This window comes from Gymnogyps californianus, chromosome 14 (assembly GCF_018139145.2).
Source record: "Gymnogyps californianus isolate 813 chromosome 14, ASM1813914v2, whole genome shotgun sequence".
NCBI classification, from domain to species: Eukaryota; Metazoa; Chordata; class Aves; order Accipitriformes; family Cathartidae; genus Gymnogyps; species Gymnogyps californianus.
In genome coordinates, this window is record NC_059484.1 from 12915335 (window position 1) to 12933570 (window position 18236).

General features: G+C 49.3%; 1 protein-coding gene across 5 annotated transcripts in view; it reads right to left on the minus strand.

Annotated features, from left to right (window-relative positions):
• The window catches only part of CYFIP2 (cytoplasmic FMR1 interacting protein 2), a 45638-nt gene extending 28932 nt beyond the window's left edge, over positions 1-16706 (minus strand). Inside the window, exons 1-11 of one of the 5 annotated variants that reach the window (XM_050905084.1) lie at positions 16590-16706; positions 14432-14521; positions 14274-14351; positions 11311-11412; positions 10102-10283; positions 9674-9770; positions 8846-8974; positions 7358-7462; positions 4122-4210; positions 1105-1222; positions 99-218 (exon numbers count right to left, since the gene is read on the minus strand). In XM_050905084.1, the coding sequence (XP_050761041.1) occupies positions 99-218; positions 1105-1222; positions 4122-4210; positions 7358-7462; positions 8846-8974; positions 9674-9770; positions 10102-10283; positions 11311-11412; positions 14274-14351; positions 14432-14521; positions 16590-16706 (1227 nt within the window). Of the gene's footprint in view, positions 1-98; positions 219-1104; positions 1223-4121; positions 4214-7357; positions 7463-8845; positions 8975-9673; positions 9771-10101; positions 10284-11310; positions 11413-14273; positions 14352-14431; positions 14522-16589 lie in introns of all 5 variants that reach the window. The other 4 variants (XM_050905083.1, XM_050905086.1, XM_050905085.1 and 1 more) reach the window with 4 other exon arrangements.
• Between the last annotated feature and the right edge of the window lie 1530 nt (positions 16707-18236).

The following is an 18236-nucleotide window of genomic DNA, read 5'->3' on the forward strand; positions in this document are numbered from 1 at the left end:
CCTTTCCACAGTCTTTGTTACATGCCATGTTAAAACATTCACGCTCACCTGGGAAGATGAGGACGTTACACGCTCACTGCTTCCATGGATGCACTCACCACTTCCATGACGTGGGCACTCCATTTGGACAGCAGCTGCAGTCCCCGTAAAGCGAGATCAAAGAGCTCCCTGTACTCTTCATCTGATTTCTGGCTGTCCAGTCCTGAGCCAGTGACCACCTGGAGAACATCACATCACATCACACCACGTTAGGGCTAGACTCAGCAACTTGCTGCAGAGGCTCCACTGAGCCAAACAGCAGCCACAGATCTCTCTCAAATCCCAGCTGAAATGACTTCCCTGTGACCTTACGATCAAGCTAAAATTGAGCAGTCCATACACTGTCCCTCAGGAAAAGGGGTATAACTTGGCAAGGCTCTCTTTACCCAGGCAGTCAATTTATTTCCTACAGAAAAATAAGTCCGACCTGTCACCTCAGAGCAAATAACTGACTGTTTTCATTTGACTTTCCCATTCCTTTTTGATGGTCTAATACTACTGAAATCCTTGAGAGTCCTTTACTGATTTAAAGTTCAAATAAGCACTTACAAATGCTAAAAAGAAAAGGGCTGAGCATGCTAACAATTCATTAAACTAACACTGATGAATGAGGATCGCACATTTGCCAAAAACAGTCACAATGGCATCAGAGAGGGCGCTGACATTCAGTAATGAAAAGAACAGAGATGCCCTCGTGAACCTTCCTCGAAGCCCTGACCAATAGCTCTGTGTAACAGAAAAGACCCATTTGCAAGTCATGGGTGTTCTGCCACCTGGCTGATAATAAACATTTAACTGCAAAATTTTTTCTGCTTATTTTAACAAAGCTGTGGCCAAAGAGCAGAAGCTGTTGCAGCAGATCTTCTGGTGCACATGATTTTGCACCTGCAGGGGCCTTTCATAACTTGCTTTTTTATTGCTGGATCAAAAAGTGGTTTGTTCCACTTGTGTCCTTCTTCCCTCCTCACTGTATGTCCTTGGCAGACTATACTCCTGCCACACTTGTCCTCTCCCAGCCTCGTCCATCTAACGAGCCTGATTACGGCGACTACCCGCTGAGCTTACCTCGCTGTTGCTGTAGCGAGCGAGCTCTGAGATGAAGCGGATGTGGTCATCTCGGATCTGGACCATCTGCTCACAGATGTTGTACTGGGGACTTATGCTGCTCTGAGTGCACGTCCACCTGGGCAAAAAAGCAAGGGTTTCAAGGACAGGACACAGGGCTCCACTCAGACACCCCCAGGGACAAAGCCTTGTGCTCAACTGCTCTCTTCACTTCAACACGCTCAAGAGATGCCACCTTCAGGGCAAATGTCAGCCTGTGTCATCTCTCTCATGACCCCTGGTATGTGGAGTTTTCCAGAGGTGGTCTCACACAGCATGATGGGGTCACTTGCCTCACCTTTGAGCCTGAACATCTCTGCTCCATCCACCCTGAAGGCTGCTCTCCATGTTGGGCTCACCTACGCCCATGGGCAGAGATGGCTATTTCCCAGGCCACTGTTGGGCAAGCTTTCAGGGAAGGACGAACTGCAAAGACCCAGCATCGTTTGCATCCTTGCTGCTAAACCTAAGGATAATCATCCCCTTAGAGGTCATCCCTCCAGGTCTGAAACGGCTGGGTCATGCTGCCTTCTCCTGCAAGGAAACACTCTGCAAGGGGCCAGCAAGGGAATATCCCTCCCACTCTGTTTTTGGTTCTGGCTCACACTATCAGCTCAGCGAACAACCCTGAGTATAAATGCAGAGCAGAATATGATTAAATGAACTAGATTTTCATTTGCCTTGAGCCACACGTACTGTGTAACAGTGTAATGACGTCCTAAAAGAAGGCAGCGCTCCCCTTCCAAAGGCACAGTCATATGAAGAAATGGTGCAAATCAGGTCTATTTAATTTAACATCTCCTTTTTCCTCATTCTGTATTAGCCACAGATGTAGAGCCAGAATGGCTCCACCAAAATGCTTTGTGCAAGCAAATGTCTGTCAGTGAGACTCACGTCTTACTCTGTCATCACAATGTAAATGTTCAGATCTTGGTTTTTTTCCTCCTAAATAATTGTCCATCTTAAGATAGATAGTCATCTTTTCCAATCTAGACTGGCTGTACAAAAGGAAGGTGAGAAACCTGCCTCTGATATGGACATAGACATGAAGACATATTCCTACAGTTAACTGTGAGGCACCTGCTGCCAATATTTGTGGTGGTGGAAGGTCCTGGAAGTGCTGGACCATGTCATCCCTTGTGAAATCCATCCTCCCACAGTCCCATTGCTCGACTCTTACCCGTTCCAATGTCCTGTGCTCCCCACCGGACAATCGGCAGGTTAGCAGGAATGGCCAGGGCTGTACCAGCCCTCCCTGCCACACACAACCTAGTCCACAGTGCAGAAACAAAGCGCCATGCAGGAAAAACACCAATTAATTCCACTTTCATGGAGACAGGGAGGGAAAGAAAGTGACAAAAACAATATTAGTAAGAAATGGGGATTATATGGAACCACCTTGGCAGAGTTAGTGTTGGGAATCCCATGCAATTTGCTGGGAAAGCAAGTGAGTGAGGAAGAAACGTTGGTTAGTAAGGTACGGCACACAGACCTGGTAAGACAGATTTCAAGACAGACATTAAAACTGTGCACAGGTAAACAGCCCGTGAGCTACCTTGGTTTTGAGATGAGAAAATGAATGTAGCTGACACATGTTTCGTTGAAATGTGCTTTCTGAATGATTTGGGATAAAAAGGTGCAAATTTTTAGACAATTTTTTCCTTTTAAATTGAGTTTTCAAAAATATTCTTTAAATTTAATTTTGTAGATTTTTTTTTTCGTTTTTTTTCCATTTTAATTGAAAACCTTTTGCCCAGGAAGTTTTGCCACGTTGTTTTCAAATTTCTCGTGAACAATTAATCGGCACTTTTCAACCAGCCTTTGGGAGGGCAAGGGAGGGCCGTTCCTGGGTGAGCCACGTGGTGGGCAGAAAAGCCGGCCCCTCCGGGGTGGAAGGGGACGAGCAAACAGAAGCGGAGAGATGAGACTGCAGGTTAGTTAGTTCCTGTCCTGCTGAAGAGACAGCTCGGCTAGGCTGCTTCTTGCAGACATGGGAGAAACCTGACTTCCACGCGATATGGTCCTACGGGTGAAAGGCCACTCACTGGTGAAAGCCAGGCTGCCATCAGCCATTACAGCCAGACACAGCTCAGACGGGCTTTGCTTACGTGCGGTTGCAAACGCCATTCCAAGGATATCCAAACCTAACACCAATTATTCTAGCAATAACTGAGCGTGATGCAAAGCTACAAAGACAAGTGGGGCCTCGCACATGCCTGGTGTGATCTGAAACAACATCTGCAAATTCATCTGATGGGAGCAGCAAACTGCCTGTGAACCCAGGCTGAGACGCAGTGCTTTACACCGCTACACCACTCCTGAGCTCTCCCATAAAGACTCCATTTCTGCCTTTCTCCCACAATATTCATTCATTTCCAGTGCATCTGAGCCCCCGGTTCAACCCTCATTCCTGCTGCCCTTCTTCACGAAACCTGCCTGAGCTAGAGGATACACCCTGACTACTGCAAAGAGATCCACTGCTGTGTTCATGTTCTGGAGGATTTTGTCCCTGAGATGAAAAATGTGGATTAAAATCTCTCCAGAGCAGGGACACGCTGCTCGCACTCATACACCTCCGGGCGTGCACACCTCGCAAGCACTCAGCGGCTGCCCCGAACCGCACGCCAGCCGCCTTTCCTTCCTCCTGCCTCGCTGCCGGCCACCGAGCGCCCTCCTAGCCCTTGCCAGCGGGAGCAGACGTACAGGCATGCCCACTCCCCTGCCTGCACACAGGGGTATGGTTACATGTAAGTTCAGAGCTGGCTGCACACGCACGCACTCAAGGGCCGGCGAGGACATCTTCCCATGCAGGGACAGGGAGGTACACACGTGCACACAGAGCTGGCACGCCGGGACTCACACCTCACAGGGACACACACGGGTACCCGTGCACAGACCTCACACACGCCGGAGAGTTGCAGCTCCCACAGCTTTCGGGACACACACAGAAGCCAAGAGACATTATGGCAGGCACTCACTTGGATTTGTTCTCCTCATAGTGAGCACTGGTCTTAATGTATCTGGCCAGTTCTATCTGCATATCGCCGAATAAAGGAACCACCTGCAGCTGCTGGAAAAGAAAACAAAAGGTGATTGAAACACGGCAGAGAGAGAGCCCGTGGTCCCAGCACAACACAAGGGATTACGAAACGGCATCCTGTGTCTCTGAAGCTATGGAAAGTGTCAGGCTGTTTAAAGCAAGGTGCAAACCTGGACCCAGGGTCTTTTCACACCTAGGAAGCAACCAAGAATGATCACAAGGCTTTTTGTGCGAGGAAAATCACCCCCTGCGAGTGCTCTGGAGCCCTGGACTTGCCAATACCGGGCTGGTTATGGCCAGAATGGTTCAGTGCTGTAACTGGCCAGAGGAAAGGCTCTTTTTACAATAAAAAGAGAAGCGCGTATTCCTGAGCAGGGCTTATTGCCTCCCACCATAATCATCCAAGAGAACAGAGGGATGAAAAGCCAGCACGTTGGCATTTTGGCAGCAAGTTGCTGCGGCTCCCTTCAGAGGGGTGCTGTAGGCTGCTTTGCTGCCTGGACTCCCAGGGATGTGGCATCTTACCCCAGGGACTCAGACTGTACTTTGGCACTGCAGCTGCTTGTGATGTGTCTTAAAACTTCTCCACAAAGAGAAAGACACAGGCAATATAACATGGCTTTGCTCGCCCTTTACATCTCAGGAGGATTTGGATGGGAAATAAATTCAAAGTGCACTGAACGTACCTCAAGCTCAGACAGGTCCCTGCTTCACTAAGCTTTCAGCTGCAAACAAAATTCAACCAAGAGCTACCAACATTTCTTCAATAAAATATGAATCTTCAACTTCACCCAGCTACAAAAGCCTTGCCCCAAAATTCAGGGAAGATGGTGGCAAATTCCCTGTCCTATTATCACATGCTTCTCTTCTCAGGCTGACTTGTGTGGAGGATGTGTAATGCTGTCATCAGGGATTCCCTGTGGCGCTTTCATAAAAGGTTTAAACGAAGGGGTAGTTCATTTTCACTACTCAAATTCCTGGTCAATCCACTAGAAATTTAATCAGAAGGCAATAAGCAGATGTAGTAAGAGGAGTAGTTGGCCTTTTCTTATTGAGATCTGATAGTCTGGAGTGGTACTTAACTGATTAGGAGAAGTGCAAATGGACAAAAAGCTGGAAAGGAGAAAGTTATTCCATGCAATGGAAGATATTTTACCTGATTCTCTGATGGCCCACAGGACTTTGCAATGAACAGCAAATCTGTTTGAATGCACCTAGATGACCAAACTCTACAGATTACACTGAGGGCTTGATTTAAACTGAGATTCAGTTGAATTAGCAAAGCTGAACCAGGGAAAACTCGGAAGACTCTGAGGGATGGCATGATAAATCACCTTAGCAGAGCTGCAGTCCTCAGCAGTCTCCCCAGTGACTGGAGGGTATTCAACCACCTCATTATTGCCCCGTCCGTGAGGTTATGGTGTCTGTCCGTAGTCCCCTATGCGGGCATTTCAGCCCTGCTCTCAGAGCTGTCTCCAGGAGATGATGCAAATTGGGGTAGACAGGTCCCCACTCGCTCAGGGTGAGGATGCAGCAGCTGGGACACCAACCTTTCATGAAACCAGCTATCTGGGCTCGCCCGTTCCCTCCCCTTGCACAGACCCAGCGCATCATCTATAAACCGCAAGTCGGGGCAATAAGCAGGGAGGCATTCTCTACCCTCTGACCACAACCGACCTCTTCTTTCAGGCTCCTCAGCAGCTCTCTGGGTAAAGCGGCAGGGAGAATCCACTCTGCTGAAAGAGTGATGGGGAAGAAGCACTCTGTGCCCCCCCGCCAATCATCATCTTCTCATTTTCCCTGATGTAGAGCAAATGTTGGTAACAAAAACTAATCTTTCCATCTCAGGGAAAGATTAATACAGTGGAGGCAAAAGGACTCTGGAAGGCCTGCTCAAGCTCAGTAGGTCTAAAAGAAAACTAATTGCTCCATCTGGGAAGTTATTCTGCTATCTTCCTGCTATACTGTTATTCTTTGCTGCCAATACATTTGTCCTTTGCCAGATCCCACCATGCCTCCTAGAGCTGACCTGCCCCAACCCTGAAATGCCTCCTAGACCCAGCCTGTGCGCAGAAGCAATGCGAAGGAGGTGTCATTTCCCCCTGCGAATGCTGCAGGCGGTGCTATGCGGGGTCTCAGCTCCCCTCTCCATCTGCCGCTGGTGGCCGGTGGCTCACACACACCAGATTTTGGGGGAAGCAACAGGGTTATCCCAAATCTTTCTCATGCTGAGTGGCCCAGGGGCAACGCAGCCTGGCCTCCAGCTACGGACCAGCCCATGGCTGGACTCAACTGCACGTGTGCATGGGCAGAGGGAGGCTGCATGGCTGCTTCCCACCATGTCACTGGGAGCATCCAGTTCTTGCGGGCCTTTCCCCAAAACCCAGATCTCAGATAAGACAAAAATGGTTCCTCAAACCACCGGGTGAGCCCTTTGAGGAACTTGCTGAGTACCTCCAAGTCCCAGCTGACACAAGCTCCCCAAGAAGCTTTTTCTCTCCTACAGGGAGCACAGTTTATACACGAAATAAGACTGCCAGATCACATGTTGGCTGGCCAGCTGTGTCCCCTGTTCCTCAGCTCAGCAGCTCGTTGAGGGAAAGGGAGTGCAACCATCACCCGCACAGACCTCAGCATACCAGCCAGGTTTGCTGGTGGCCTGAAATCACAGTGTTCCTCAGGAGACCGCAAACCTGCCTCAGAAATGTGCAAAGAGATAGAAGCGATGTCAGTCTGGCACACCCTTCCCTCATCCACAGAACAGATAGCCCACACGCCGTCCCCATCCTTTGCCCCTCGGCAGGAAGCAGGCAGAGCCGCAGCGGCAGCCGGCTGCCCAGCGAGGGCATGCAGGGTCCTCAGCTCCCACTGGCTTCCCAGCTCCAGCGCCACGGGAGTAGAACCAGCCCCAGGCACTGCTCACCCATCCACAGCCTTGCTGCCACCAAGGGCCGGCATCGCCCGTCTCACCCACGCTGCAGCTCTGTGCCCATGCACTTTCACAGCAATCCCATTCCTCATCCTTTGGCCTAGATAATTTCTTGACCCTTTGGGTTTTTTGGACCTGTAAATGATTCCTGCAGTTTGTTTTTTGCTGGCAGCATGTGCAATGGTATGGGTCACTAATTCATTGGTCTGCAATAAACTCCAGCCTCACCCAGACAGGTCACTGACCTTGAAGAATTTGTCTATTTTGCTAAGGTTGATTCTCTTCTTGGCATCCAACTTGTAAATGTTGCTGACATTCCCATCCATGAGATACAGGCCAAACCCCATCACCTGGAGAAGACAGAAAGGCTAGGTTTCATTAGCGTGAAGTCAGCAGCACAAGTCAAAGACAGTTCTCCATCACTTAGCATGAGGAAAGACCATTTCAGGTTCCTGTACTACCTGACACTCATGAGAAGACTGTATAAAATGTGCACATATCTGCAAGGTTGTACATGGTAGACAGAGGACACACGATGGATTGCTTCTGTTTTCTGTGCAAAAACACGATGCTCACTTTGGTAATTTGTTCCTCCTCTCTCCCATATAACAACAACCCAAAAGTCTTCTCCACCCAAAGGCAAACATTTACTCCTGGAGAAGAACTGAAAACATTTAAAATATTCTCCTGGGTTGATTTTTTCCCTTTAATTCAGTACAAATCATTACAGATATTCCAACTACCCACATTATCCTTCAAAGAACCTTAGCTGACTCATACTGTGGTAATGAAGTTCTTATGGTAATAGTGACTGCAATTACTGTAATAACTGACTGACAGTAAGGACAAATATACAAAACAAGCAGATACTTTGGCATGTTCATCTTGAGGGCTCTTTAGAGTCGGGAAACCAAACATGGAAGGATCTTCGTTCTGCAGGGAATTATTGCTGGGAATGGGCATCAAGAAGAAAATTCAGGGTTGCAAAGTTGGTGGTGATTTTTGCATGTCCTATACAGTTACCCAGGTCAAGCCCATGATCCCGCACATCCGTGCACAACACAAAAACCCCTTCCAGCCCTGGAGAGCACAGGTCACCCACCAGTGGTCTTGTCCACCAGCTGGAGACCACCACCACGCATGTGCTTAGTCCCAGGCAGGCAGAGCTGCTGACAACCTTGGGAAAGATTGGGGGAAAAGATAGAGATGGGGAAGAGCAGAGGAAAGGGAGAGAGGAAGGAAGATTTTTAGATGGGAATATGGGAGAAGGCCACAAAGGACAGCAGAGAAATGATGGGAGAACGTCCAAGTTACAGCAGGAACAGAGGCAGCTCACGGCAGTGCCCAGCAGAGGTGCCACTTCAGAGCACTGGGGGGGGACATCTCCGACCCACGGCCACATCCAGTCTGTTCAGCTAAAAAGAAGAGGTGAAAGGGGAGAAAATGGGGGGATTGAGGTATTGCAGTAGAAGACACAAAGTAACAAAGATCAGAAGGGAAGCAGGAAGAGGAGGAAGGCAGCTTTGATGCTGCATGCAGAGAGCCTTCCCACCTCATAGCAACTCGTGTGTCCAGAGGACGCTGGCTCTGCAGAGAAGGGATGCGTGTAAACCCAAAGGAGCAAAAAATAAAGAAAATGAAGAGAAACATTGTCCTGCGAGGAAATTTCATTTTACTAAAACAAAAGTGAAACTACGCAAGCACCCAGCCCCAGAAGCATGGCCGAATCTCACCTTTAAGAGCATGTGTTTCTCACTGGGAGTGAGATACATCTTGTTTTCATAGTAATCCACGCAGATGTTGACAATATCAGCCAGCAATTCCTCATAGCCAGGGATAACCTCTAGCTGTTGGTGCAGACACTGAAACATCAACAGGGGCCACATTATCCACATGGACAGAGGAACAGCAGAAACCAGGGGAGAAACATATTTGAAGGATTAAGAGTAGAATGATAAGAGGTTTCTCCAAACCTTGTCTGTGTGCTTTTCTTAAGTTATCAGCAGAAGACTGACCTCATGGTACCACCTGTAAGGAACAACCTTCCTTCTGCAGGATAGCTCTCCCCTTCAGGCTGATCACAACAGCCAAAAATCAGACAGTGAGATGTAAAGAATGATGCCTCAGAAGCAGACTTGCTGACTCTCTCCTGTCTCTGTGCAATATTTTACCTAATTAGCAGAAGCTATAGAGCCTGTGGAGTGTGGAGGGCCATGGGGTCTGATCTGCAGTCCCCATGCAATTGCAGAGATGGACTGGATGGATTTCCCAGGAAAACAGGGGAAGAGGTTCTGGCAGAACCTCCCCCTCCAAGAGCTCTTCTTGCATCTTTTAGACCTTCATCTTTGTCTTGACATAGAGACCTTCAAAGCCACCCAGGATGACCCATGAGAAGGAGATACTGCTAGAATTACACAGCCTGACCAAAAGACTGTCAGAGCCAGTGGCAATGACCCAACAGCTATTGCCACAGTCTGGTCTGAAGTGCTGCCAGCCTTGGCGAGATCATTGCCTCTCTCTGCTCATGGAAAGGTTAAGTGGTTCAGAGAAAAGAGACCTGCCTGTGTGATGCGGTTGTGGTTTGCCAGGAACATGGAGAGGTTCTGGGACTCCTGGATGGACTGGGGGTCTGCCATCTTCCGCAGAAACTGGGCAGCTCTGGAAGGGAGAAATCCAGCGTCACCAAGGATCACTCACCCAATGTGAGACTCTCACCACCCATCTTCCCTGTTTGACCTGCAGCTGCAATGCAGGACCCTCAGACCCCCCTGCAGTACAACTCTGCTCTTTCCTCGTTTTACCAAGAGGGAACCGAAACACAACAGGGCTCAGCGATTTGCCTAAACTCACAAAAAGAGCCTACGACAGCGCAGAAACCCAACCTCCAGCCTCCTGATGTCCACCTGACCTCACTGCTGGGCAGACCAGGCGCTCCCTTGCAGACCAGGTACAGTCCTGTCCCCACTCCCGCTGCTTCGCCCCCTCTCACCTTTTGTAGGCAGAATGGTCATTTTTGACACTGCACTTCATGTTCTTCAGCTCATCCAGGACGGCGAACATGTTAATGAACTTGCCCAGTGTGAGGAGATAGGCCTCGGAGACAAAGTCCTTCCTCCGCTCAGCGTGGCACAGGCGCTTCACCTCGCTGCAGAACCGCTCGATAGCCTTGCGCTGGAAGGCAGCAGGACAGGGTCATCCCAGCAGTGGCTCATGCATGGTCATCGCACCACCACTGGGACCACCCTCCACCCACCCACCACCTCCTTCCTTTAACAAAAGCATTTTTCTGCTGGGCATGGAGCCTCCAGGGTCCCCCTCCACCGTCACCATGAAACGAAGCAGCGTTACAAACCACTGCAGACAAACATCCTCAGTGCTGGAGGGGAGAAGGGGGCTCAAACTCTCTATTTGCGCCTGCTCCAAGTGCGGCGTGTTCTGCAAAATCAGGCTTCAGTTTTTTAGGTGGGGCATAAACACCTCATAGGACATAAAACCTAAAAATGATGGTGAAACCCAGCTGCAGCCAGTTATAAACGCAGGTGGTGATGGGGAGAGGTCCCTGGAGCCCACAGCAGTTCTGTGTTTGCCATGTGGTTGTTGCTCTGTTGGGATCTAGGTGTGTTATTTTGTCAAGTGCCTCAAGTGTAGCAACTGCTAAATTTAAGCTTTGGTGCTCTTTGCCAGCTGACCCCCAAGTTCAGGGGACTCTGAGCGCATCCCTGTTCCTGCTGGTGCAGCAGGAGGGTGTCCATCTGCATGGCTGCATCCCACCCCAGGCACCAGCTGCACCACCAGCCCTCAGCTCTTCCTGGCTTTGCTTCAGAGGGAAGAGCAGAAGAGCGAGCTGTGCTGGCGCCGGCGGAGAAACAGCTCTTCACATCCACCAGCCAACACCCCAGAAAAACAGGAGCCTGTGCCACCCATTAGCTCCACGTAGTGGGGGCTCTGGTCCTCCATGAACTTCAAGGGCTGAGATGTGCTCATTCCCAACTTGTATACAAGATTTCAGGGCTGAGCAAGGGACACACAGATTTTCCTTCAGACAGGTCTCAGGGATCTGCTGGTGGCTGCAAGGAAGAGACCTATCAGGGGGCTCAGGGGCTTTCCAAGCTGGCCTGGCAAGGATAGCACAGCCTGGCTTAGGATAAGTTAACAGCAAAGTAATACATTATTTTTGCCTCTCTCCTTGACCACTTACCTGAAAATACATGAACTTCATAAGCTTGGTGACTTCTGGCTCCAGGACTTCCACCGTCTTCTCATAAATCTCCACTCGGTTTGGCTGTTCGTTACATTTCACCTGCGTTGCAAAGACAAACCATCCTTGTCAGCATTTGAGTTTCTAACACAGCTGTGGACTGCAACGGCCACCATCTTCTGCTTGTTTCACAGTAAATCCTGTCCCCATCTGAGGACAACGGAGGGACCCGAGAGGGAGCTTGTTCTCAAGGCAATAGGTGACAGCAGAAGGGGCTATTTCTCAAATGTGAAATTGTCTCCATGCATTATAAACAGGCACAGTCCTGACTCAGAAATAAAAGTCTTCTAATGCATTTGTCTGAGGTAGAACACATGCAATATGGAGTCAGGACTGGCTACACAATGTGGGAATGTTATGTCATAAAGTTATCTGAGACTTTGTATTGCAAAGTCCCATGGACACACACAGCACCAGGCTATGGCTCTGCTGTAGCCTCGCTGGGATAATTTTGGTTCTGCTGTCGACCCATTAAAAATCACTGGGCTTGTATGCGGCTAGCAGCAATGAAGTGAGTCACCTTCACTGGAATCCTAGGAAGCTAAATTTAAGGACTTACTCAGTTGTCATCCATCTCATTTCCAAACAGTTACTTGGAGTCATTACCAAACTTTTAGGGAAAACCCCAACTGCCCAAGGCAATGCATCCTGCTGTCCTCTGGTTTTGTTTCCAGTTGTTGCTGACACAAGGCTGTGATGGGGCTGACAGCTCTGGTGCAAATTTAGTAGCCCAGCAGCTGATGCACAGGGCGCAAGGGGACAAATCAGCCAGCCTCACATGTGGGAAGATGCAAAAGTAGCTTTGCCTTCTCTGTAGTGGGGAATCTAACGTCCCTGCCCTGGTGTTTCATAGTGCAGTCAGGCAATATTGATGGCCACGAGGATGCAGCTCGCGGTAGGGAGGAGTGGTGCACATTTAGGTGCAGGCTCTGTCCTTCACCTGTAAAACCACTGTCTCTGATGTAGCACAGGGAGATGTACATGACCAAGCAGCCAGTTCTTAGCAGGGGGGCTGAGAACAGGAACCCCCGGCTGCAGCCATGTGCCCTATGGCAAAGCACAGGGCTCATTGCAAGATCAAATCTGGTGAATCTGTAAATGAACCTTCTGCCGTGGCGGTGTCTGCTCCTCCGTCACATGCGGCACTGCCTGCAGCCCCAGGGGGGAGGACGGGGCAGAGAGCAGGGACCCCCCAAGCTGCACTCGGAGAGGCACAAACATCGCAGGGGCGACCGGGATGGGAGGACACTAAAATGCCAAAACAGATTATCTGTAGCACTGTTTTGCCATCAGCTCAGCCACAGCCTGCCTTCTGTTAGCATAGCCAGGAGAGGCAATAGCAGCACAGCATCAAATATAAATGGGAGATAAGCAAATATCCAATCAGCAGCAGAAATCTCCCCATGGCTGGGTCTCATGAGACCATCAGCAGAGTATAACCCGAGGGGAACTGAGGTTTGACCTCTCCCGGGGAATCACAAACATGGGCATTGCCAGCCATGTGGAAATAGTTTTTCCTGGCTCCACGGAAGCGCTGCAAACCCTTTTATCCATAGGGTTAATGGAAGTGCACTGCACACGCCCCAGCGCGTTGTCAGTCAGCATTTTTGCAGTGATCCAGCACGTGTTCACATTGCAGAAGACAAGCTCTGAGCTGGAGTCTGAATCACAATCAGTGGGCCATGTGGGCAACCTTACTCATGTCTGTAGGTGTTTGCAGGATGAAGCCACCAAAATTCAGGTTGGAGAGAGAACTAGAAAACAGTTGAAGCAGAACTAGCAGTAGAGGAGGAGAATGATTAAATGTGGGGGGAGATCAGGATCCTCAGGTATATCAGCAGCAAAAAAGGGCATTTGGGGAAATGTTTCTGGCATATCGAAGTGCTCCTTCATGCATCCTCACACAACACCTACAATTCTGGGGCTCCCGTGGGAGCAGAGAGCGCACCCCAGAGTCTGGGCAGCAGTCTGGGATGCTAAAACCTGCCCCAGCTGCCTCATCTGCTCTGTGCAAGTCAGGGAGACCCTGAGTCTGCCACATCTTGAGAGGACCTGCTGTTTTCATCCCAGGCTGCCTGGGCTCCCTTCTTCACACAATCCAAGAGTCCCACTTGGCACTGGGGCAATTTTTAACTGAAGCTGAAGTTCCTGATACCATGTAAGGGTATGATACCATACAATGGTATCAGGAAAGTGTGATATAAACCATATCTGATGATTTTACTCTCAACTTCCAAAAACTAACTGCCTTTGCCTGAAGCAAACTCCATCTCCCCACAACATGAGAGAGAAAAATATTCAAGCGGTGCACCAGGAAGGAAATAACCACACTGCTTTAATTAAAGCAAAGGCTACCCATTCTCCAGACAGAGAAGTGGATAAAGACCCAAGTGACAAAACACAGCACTATCCCAAGTACCGTGCTGGACCAGAGCTGTGCTCAGCTAAGTCCTGTTAGCAGCTGTAGGACAAACAAGCTGGTCCTGCGGGGATGAAATAACTTCAGGTGCGACTGCTTTGGGGAGCACGGGAGGGGCTCATGAAACCAGGAAATGTATATAAGGCAGTCAGCTTGTGGTGAGTGTGACTGAGCTGAGAGGCACTGTTAGGAGGTGTCAGGGATGAAGCCTTCATATACATGAAGGTGCAGAGCACATGACCTTTGCTAGGGCAGCAGTATAGATCTGCTTCTGAAATGGCTACCAGCTGCTGAGATGGGTGGTTGAGGCTTTGGTGGGGAGAAGACAATTTGAAGAGTCAGTGGTCTCTCTTTTCAACCGTTCTATCTGCTTCAGTATCCTCTGCTTTTTTGTTCTTCTGTCTCTGGTCCAAACTAACCCATGCCGAAGAGAAAACCAACGAGGTGCTCTGGGAACACCCCTGCCTGGGAGGAGCTTGAGTACCTGGGGGATGGCTCGTGAGCAGCTCCTCCACGTGTAAAGCATCACGGCATACTCGTGGCCTTCTTCCAGCATTTCATTCTGAAAGACAGAGAGGCGTTGCTGAGGCAGGGTACGCACCAAAGGCTTGGCAGTGCTGGGGCAGTGCCTGGGGGACTCACCATGCTGGAGTGCACCGTCGCCTGCTCAATGTACCTGGCAATGCCGGTCACAAAGGCATTTCTGTCTTCAAAGTTTGTGTCAAAATTAGCCTATGGGTGAAATGGAGAGGTGAGGATTAAAATACAGCTAGTTGTTTGCTCACCTGATACAGTCTGGCATGGCGTGTGTTGGCAAAAAGCAGAATCAGTAGGGCTCCTGGGGCATGGGAGCAGCTTATGAACAATTTGAGGTCTGCACCTCTAGGTCTGAAGTAGATTTGTACGTGCAGCCTGAGATGCTTCTGAATCACGCATGTTCATTAGAGGAAATCCTGCAGATTATATGTATGGAAATATGGCAATCAAGACTGCTAAACCCTTGTAAAATCAAGCCAAACCAGGTGGGGGTCAGTTACAGGGAACTGCAGCCACAGGAGAGAGCAAACCTACAGCAATTATTCTAAGGATTTTAGCTCGGTAACTCAAAGACAGATGCAGCCTCATTAATTTCTATTTGTGCCCTGGCTGCTAGGGGAAGACCACATCCTGTCAGCAGGAATTCCAAAGAATAAACACACAGAAAGGGCAGGGAATGAGATGTCTGGAAAACATAAATATGAAAGTCAGCACTCATTCAGATGCTATTATCAGTGCTAGTGTTCCTCTTGCAAGCAGATGCTTTGGGATGAACAGTTGTTTTGGAAGTTGAGCTACTGCTTTGGGTTGGGACAGGGGAGCAAGAAAGTGCAGAGCAGGGCAGGGGATGAAAAAGCAGCTCCTCAGCCTCTCTGCACTGACTGCACGTTCACACGCTCTGTGCTCGGGTAATTTCCTCCGCGAAGGCTGGCTGGTGGTACCTGCTGGAGGGCAGAGCGTACAGCAGTCCCAGATGCCCAGAGCTGCTCCTTGCAATGACATTATCGTTGCAGTGACCGCGCTCACCTCAATAACTGATTTCCTGAGTAGGAAAGCCAGGAGCACAGACCCGTGGCCACAGGACTGCTCTTCTTAGTGCCTCCAGGACGTTGCATGTGACACGAAAAGCTGAGGCTGCATATGCATTTCTGGCTAGCAGGGGAGAGGGCTACATGCAAACCAAGTACGATGAGGAAACAGGCTTGGCCAATATGTCTAGATCCAGTTTAGATGAGGTTTTTTAGGCCCAGTGGTGTGCACACACTTGTGGCCCTGAAAGGAGGCTGTGCCATAAGGCTGGACCCTGAGCCCCTCACAGGACACAAGCCAGCAAAGAGTAAAAATGATTTAAAGAAGAGATAAGCAAAAATGATATGAAGATTTGCCAGAGAGAGTTGAAATTTGAACAGCCCAGAACTACCTTTGGGTCTGATAACCCGTAGAGATACTAATGCTACTGAATGAGCCCGCAGTCTGACCTGCTGAAAGAGATACTGTAATTTCAGACCCCGGCGTACATGGCACGGCAATCACTGTACGGGTGTATTTATACACTGCCATGGGTAAGTCATGAATTCAGGAGCGGCAGGATGGAGAAAGTAACCCCATATTATATTTAACCCTGGGTGTGTGCTATAGGGCAGGGTGTGGTGCAGTGGCCAAGCAGCCGAGGCATCCTGCTGCGGATCCAAAAGCAGGAGTTTGAGCCCTGCCCTGGGCTCATGCCAGGCTTTGCTTGGTCAGTGCAGCTGCAGCTAAATCTGTGGTTGTTCAAGGCAGAGAAGCGACTGTAGCGACTGCCCTCCCTTGCATGCCATCAGCTCCCCAGACCGGCAGCTCCAGCTGTGCTAGCGGCACGGGCCGGCCAAAGTCAGGCAGAACTTTGGTTTTGACCTACTTAGATGCGTGCACTACCATAAAAAGGAAGCACAGAAATATGCGCATAATAAAACATTGCTGAGAACTTTCTGCTGTTATCACAAATCTTATCTCCTGCTTCTTACCCGTTCATGCACTCTGGTCCTCATTTTTTAACTTCCCTATGTCTTGCTCAGCCTTAAAGATCCCTTTCACCAATCTCTAGCGTTTTCCTTTCAAAGCCTTTGGGAACAGATTTGTGGCTAGATCGGTTCTGAACATTTCCTTAAACATGGTGAAACCAGGATGTTTTCAGCTAGTTCTCACAGCACCATGTGCCGCTGTGCTTTGCATGAGCTACCGGAACAACCCTCCCTGCCCCGCCACCTCTGGGAGCTGAAGGTACCTGGTACATGATGGAGGATGGAGGCGGTTCGATGCATGGCTGCTGGTCTGGAAGAGGCAGCTCCTCCAGTAAGTCCACGTTGGACAAGGCATCCTCTAGTGTGACGTGAGTGGTCATGGTTCCGGATGTTCAGTTTCCACGCTAAATCCGAAGAAAAAGAGAGGGTGATAGACAGACAGACAGCAGCCAGAAGACTGAGCAGGAAAGCAGCACAGGACAAAACTGGAATCACGACTGGCTGGCACTGCAGGAGACATGATCCCAGTTTATCTCGTTTTCCTTTTCTTGTGTATTTAACCTACATCTCTATGTCATCTCTCCTTCCGTGATCCAACAGCAGAGTAGGAATGCAGAATAAGAGGAACACAACTACCCACCCATGCCCGTCTCTGCTTAACTCTATGCAAAACTGCTTAAGACAGAGAACAGCTGGGTGCTGCAGTGCAGCTTTAGCAGCCCCGAGTGAAAGCGTGTGCTCCAAAATGCAAAGTAGCACTATCCAAAAAATCTCTCGAAACAGCACGATTAGAAAAGTATGACCGACGCTGACATTCACATGCTCTCCTTCTCACACACAGGAACGGCGCTGGAAACTGTAAACAAATTGCATTCTCAAAGGTGAACCAGAAAGGATCGAGTGCTGCACAGGCAGGCTGTGGCACTGCAAGAAGCAAAAAAAGAAGTTGCTGTTAAAAAAAAAATTTTTCCCTTTTTTACTACACACGCGGTGTCCCCTGCCCAGTCCCAGCCTGCCATGGAGCTGCCAACGGTGCCAGCTGCACACAAAATAAAAAGCAAAGGGAAACGTTTCTGAAAGCTCACTGGCACTTACCCTAACGGGAACCTCAGGACAAACCTTTATGTCCCTTATCTCCTCTGCCATTCACCTTTGCTGTAAGTGCACAAGCATGGAGGGACAGCTGCTGTCACCCAGGCTGAGTGCTTGTATAATCACAGCCACAGGGCTTCCTCAGTTAATACCTAATCCATGTGCAATAGCTGTGGCCGACCTAGAGCATGTGTCTCCTAGAAAAACACCCCACTGCATTTAAACACTTGCAGAGAGAGAACTCGCTTTAAATACTGACATGTCGTTCAATTAGCAAATCGCCCCCCCCCCGTGCTTTTTTCCCCACTCAGAGCCTGTCTAGTTTCAAATGTGAGCCATCAGAGTCTTATCGCTCTAATCTGCAAGACGATAGAGCTCTCTATTATCAAAGTTCCCATCAAGATACTCACACTTTTCAATAAAACACCCTGCTACCTTCGCTTTGGCTCAGGCAAGCGGACTGAGCTCTTTGCCTGTCTTGTTACAGAGCATATTTTCCAATCCTTTAATCATCTCTTTGGCTTCTCTCTAAGCTTGATCCAATTTTGCAACTTTTTTGCTGAAGTGTGAACACCGTAGCAGGACACAAGGCTCCAGTGGTGTCTGCACAAGCACCAGATGATACAACAGCAACGTAACCTCTCTCCTTGCGTACAATCATACCAGTTCCTTTGGTCGCAACAGCAGCTCCACAGGCGCTCATATTCAGCCGATTATCTGCTACAAATCCCTTAGGTCCTTTTTTTTTTTCAATTGAGTCACTGTTTCCAAGAATATAAGTTTGCTTTGCATTTCCAGCACTGGGAGCATGGAAGGAC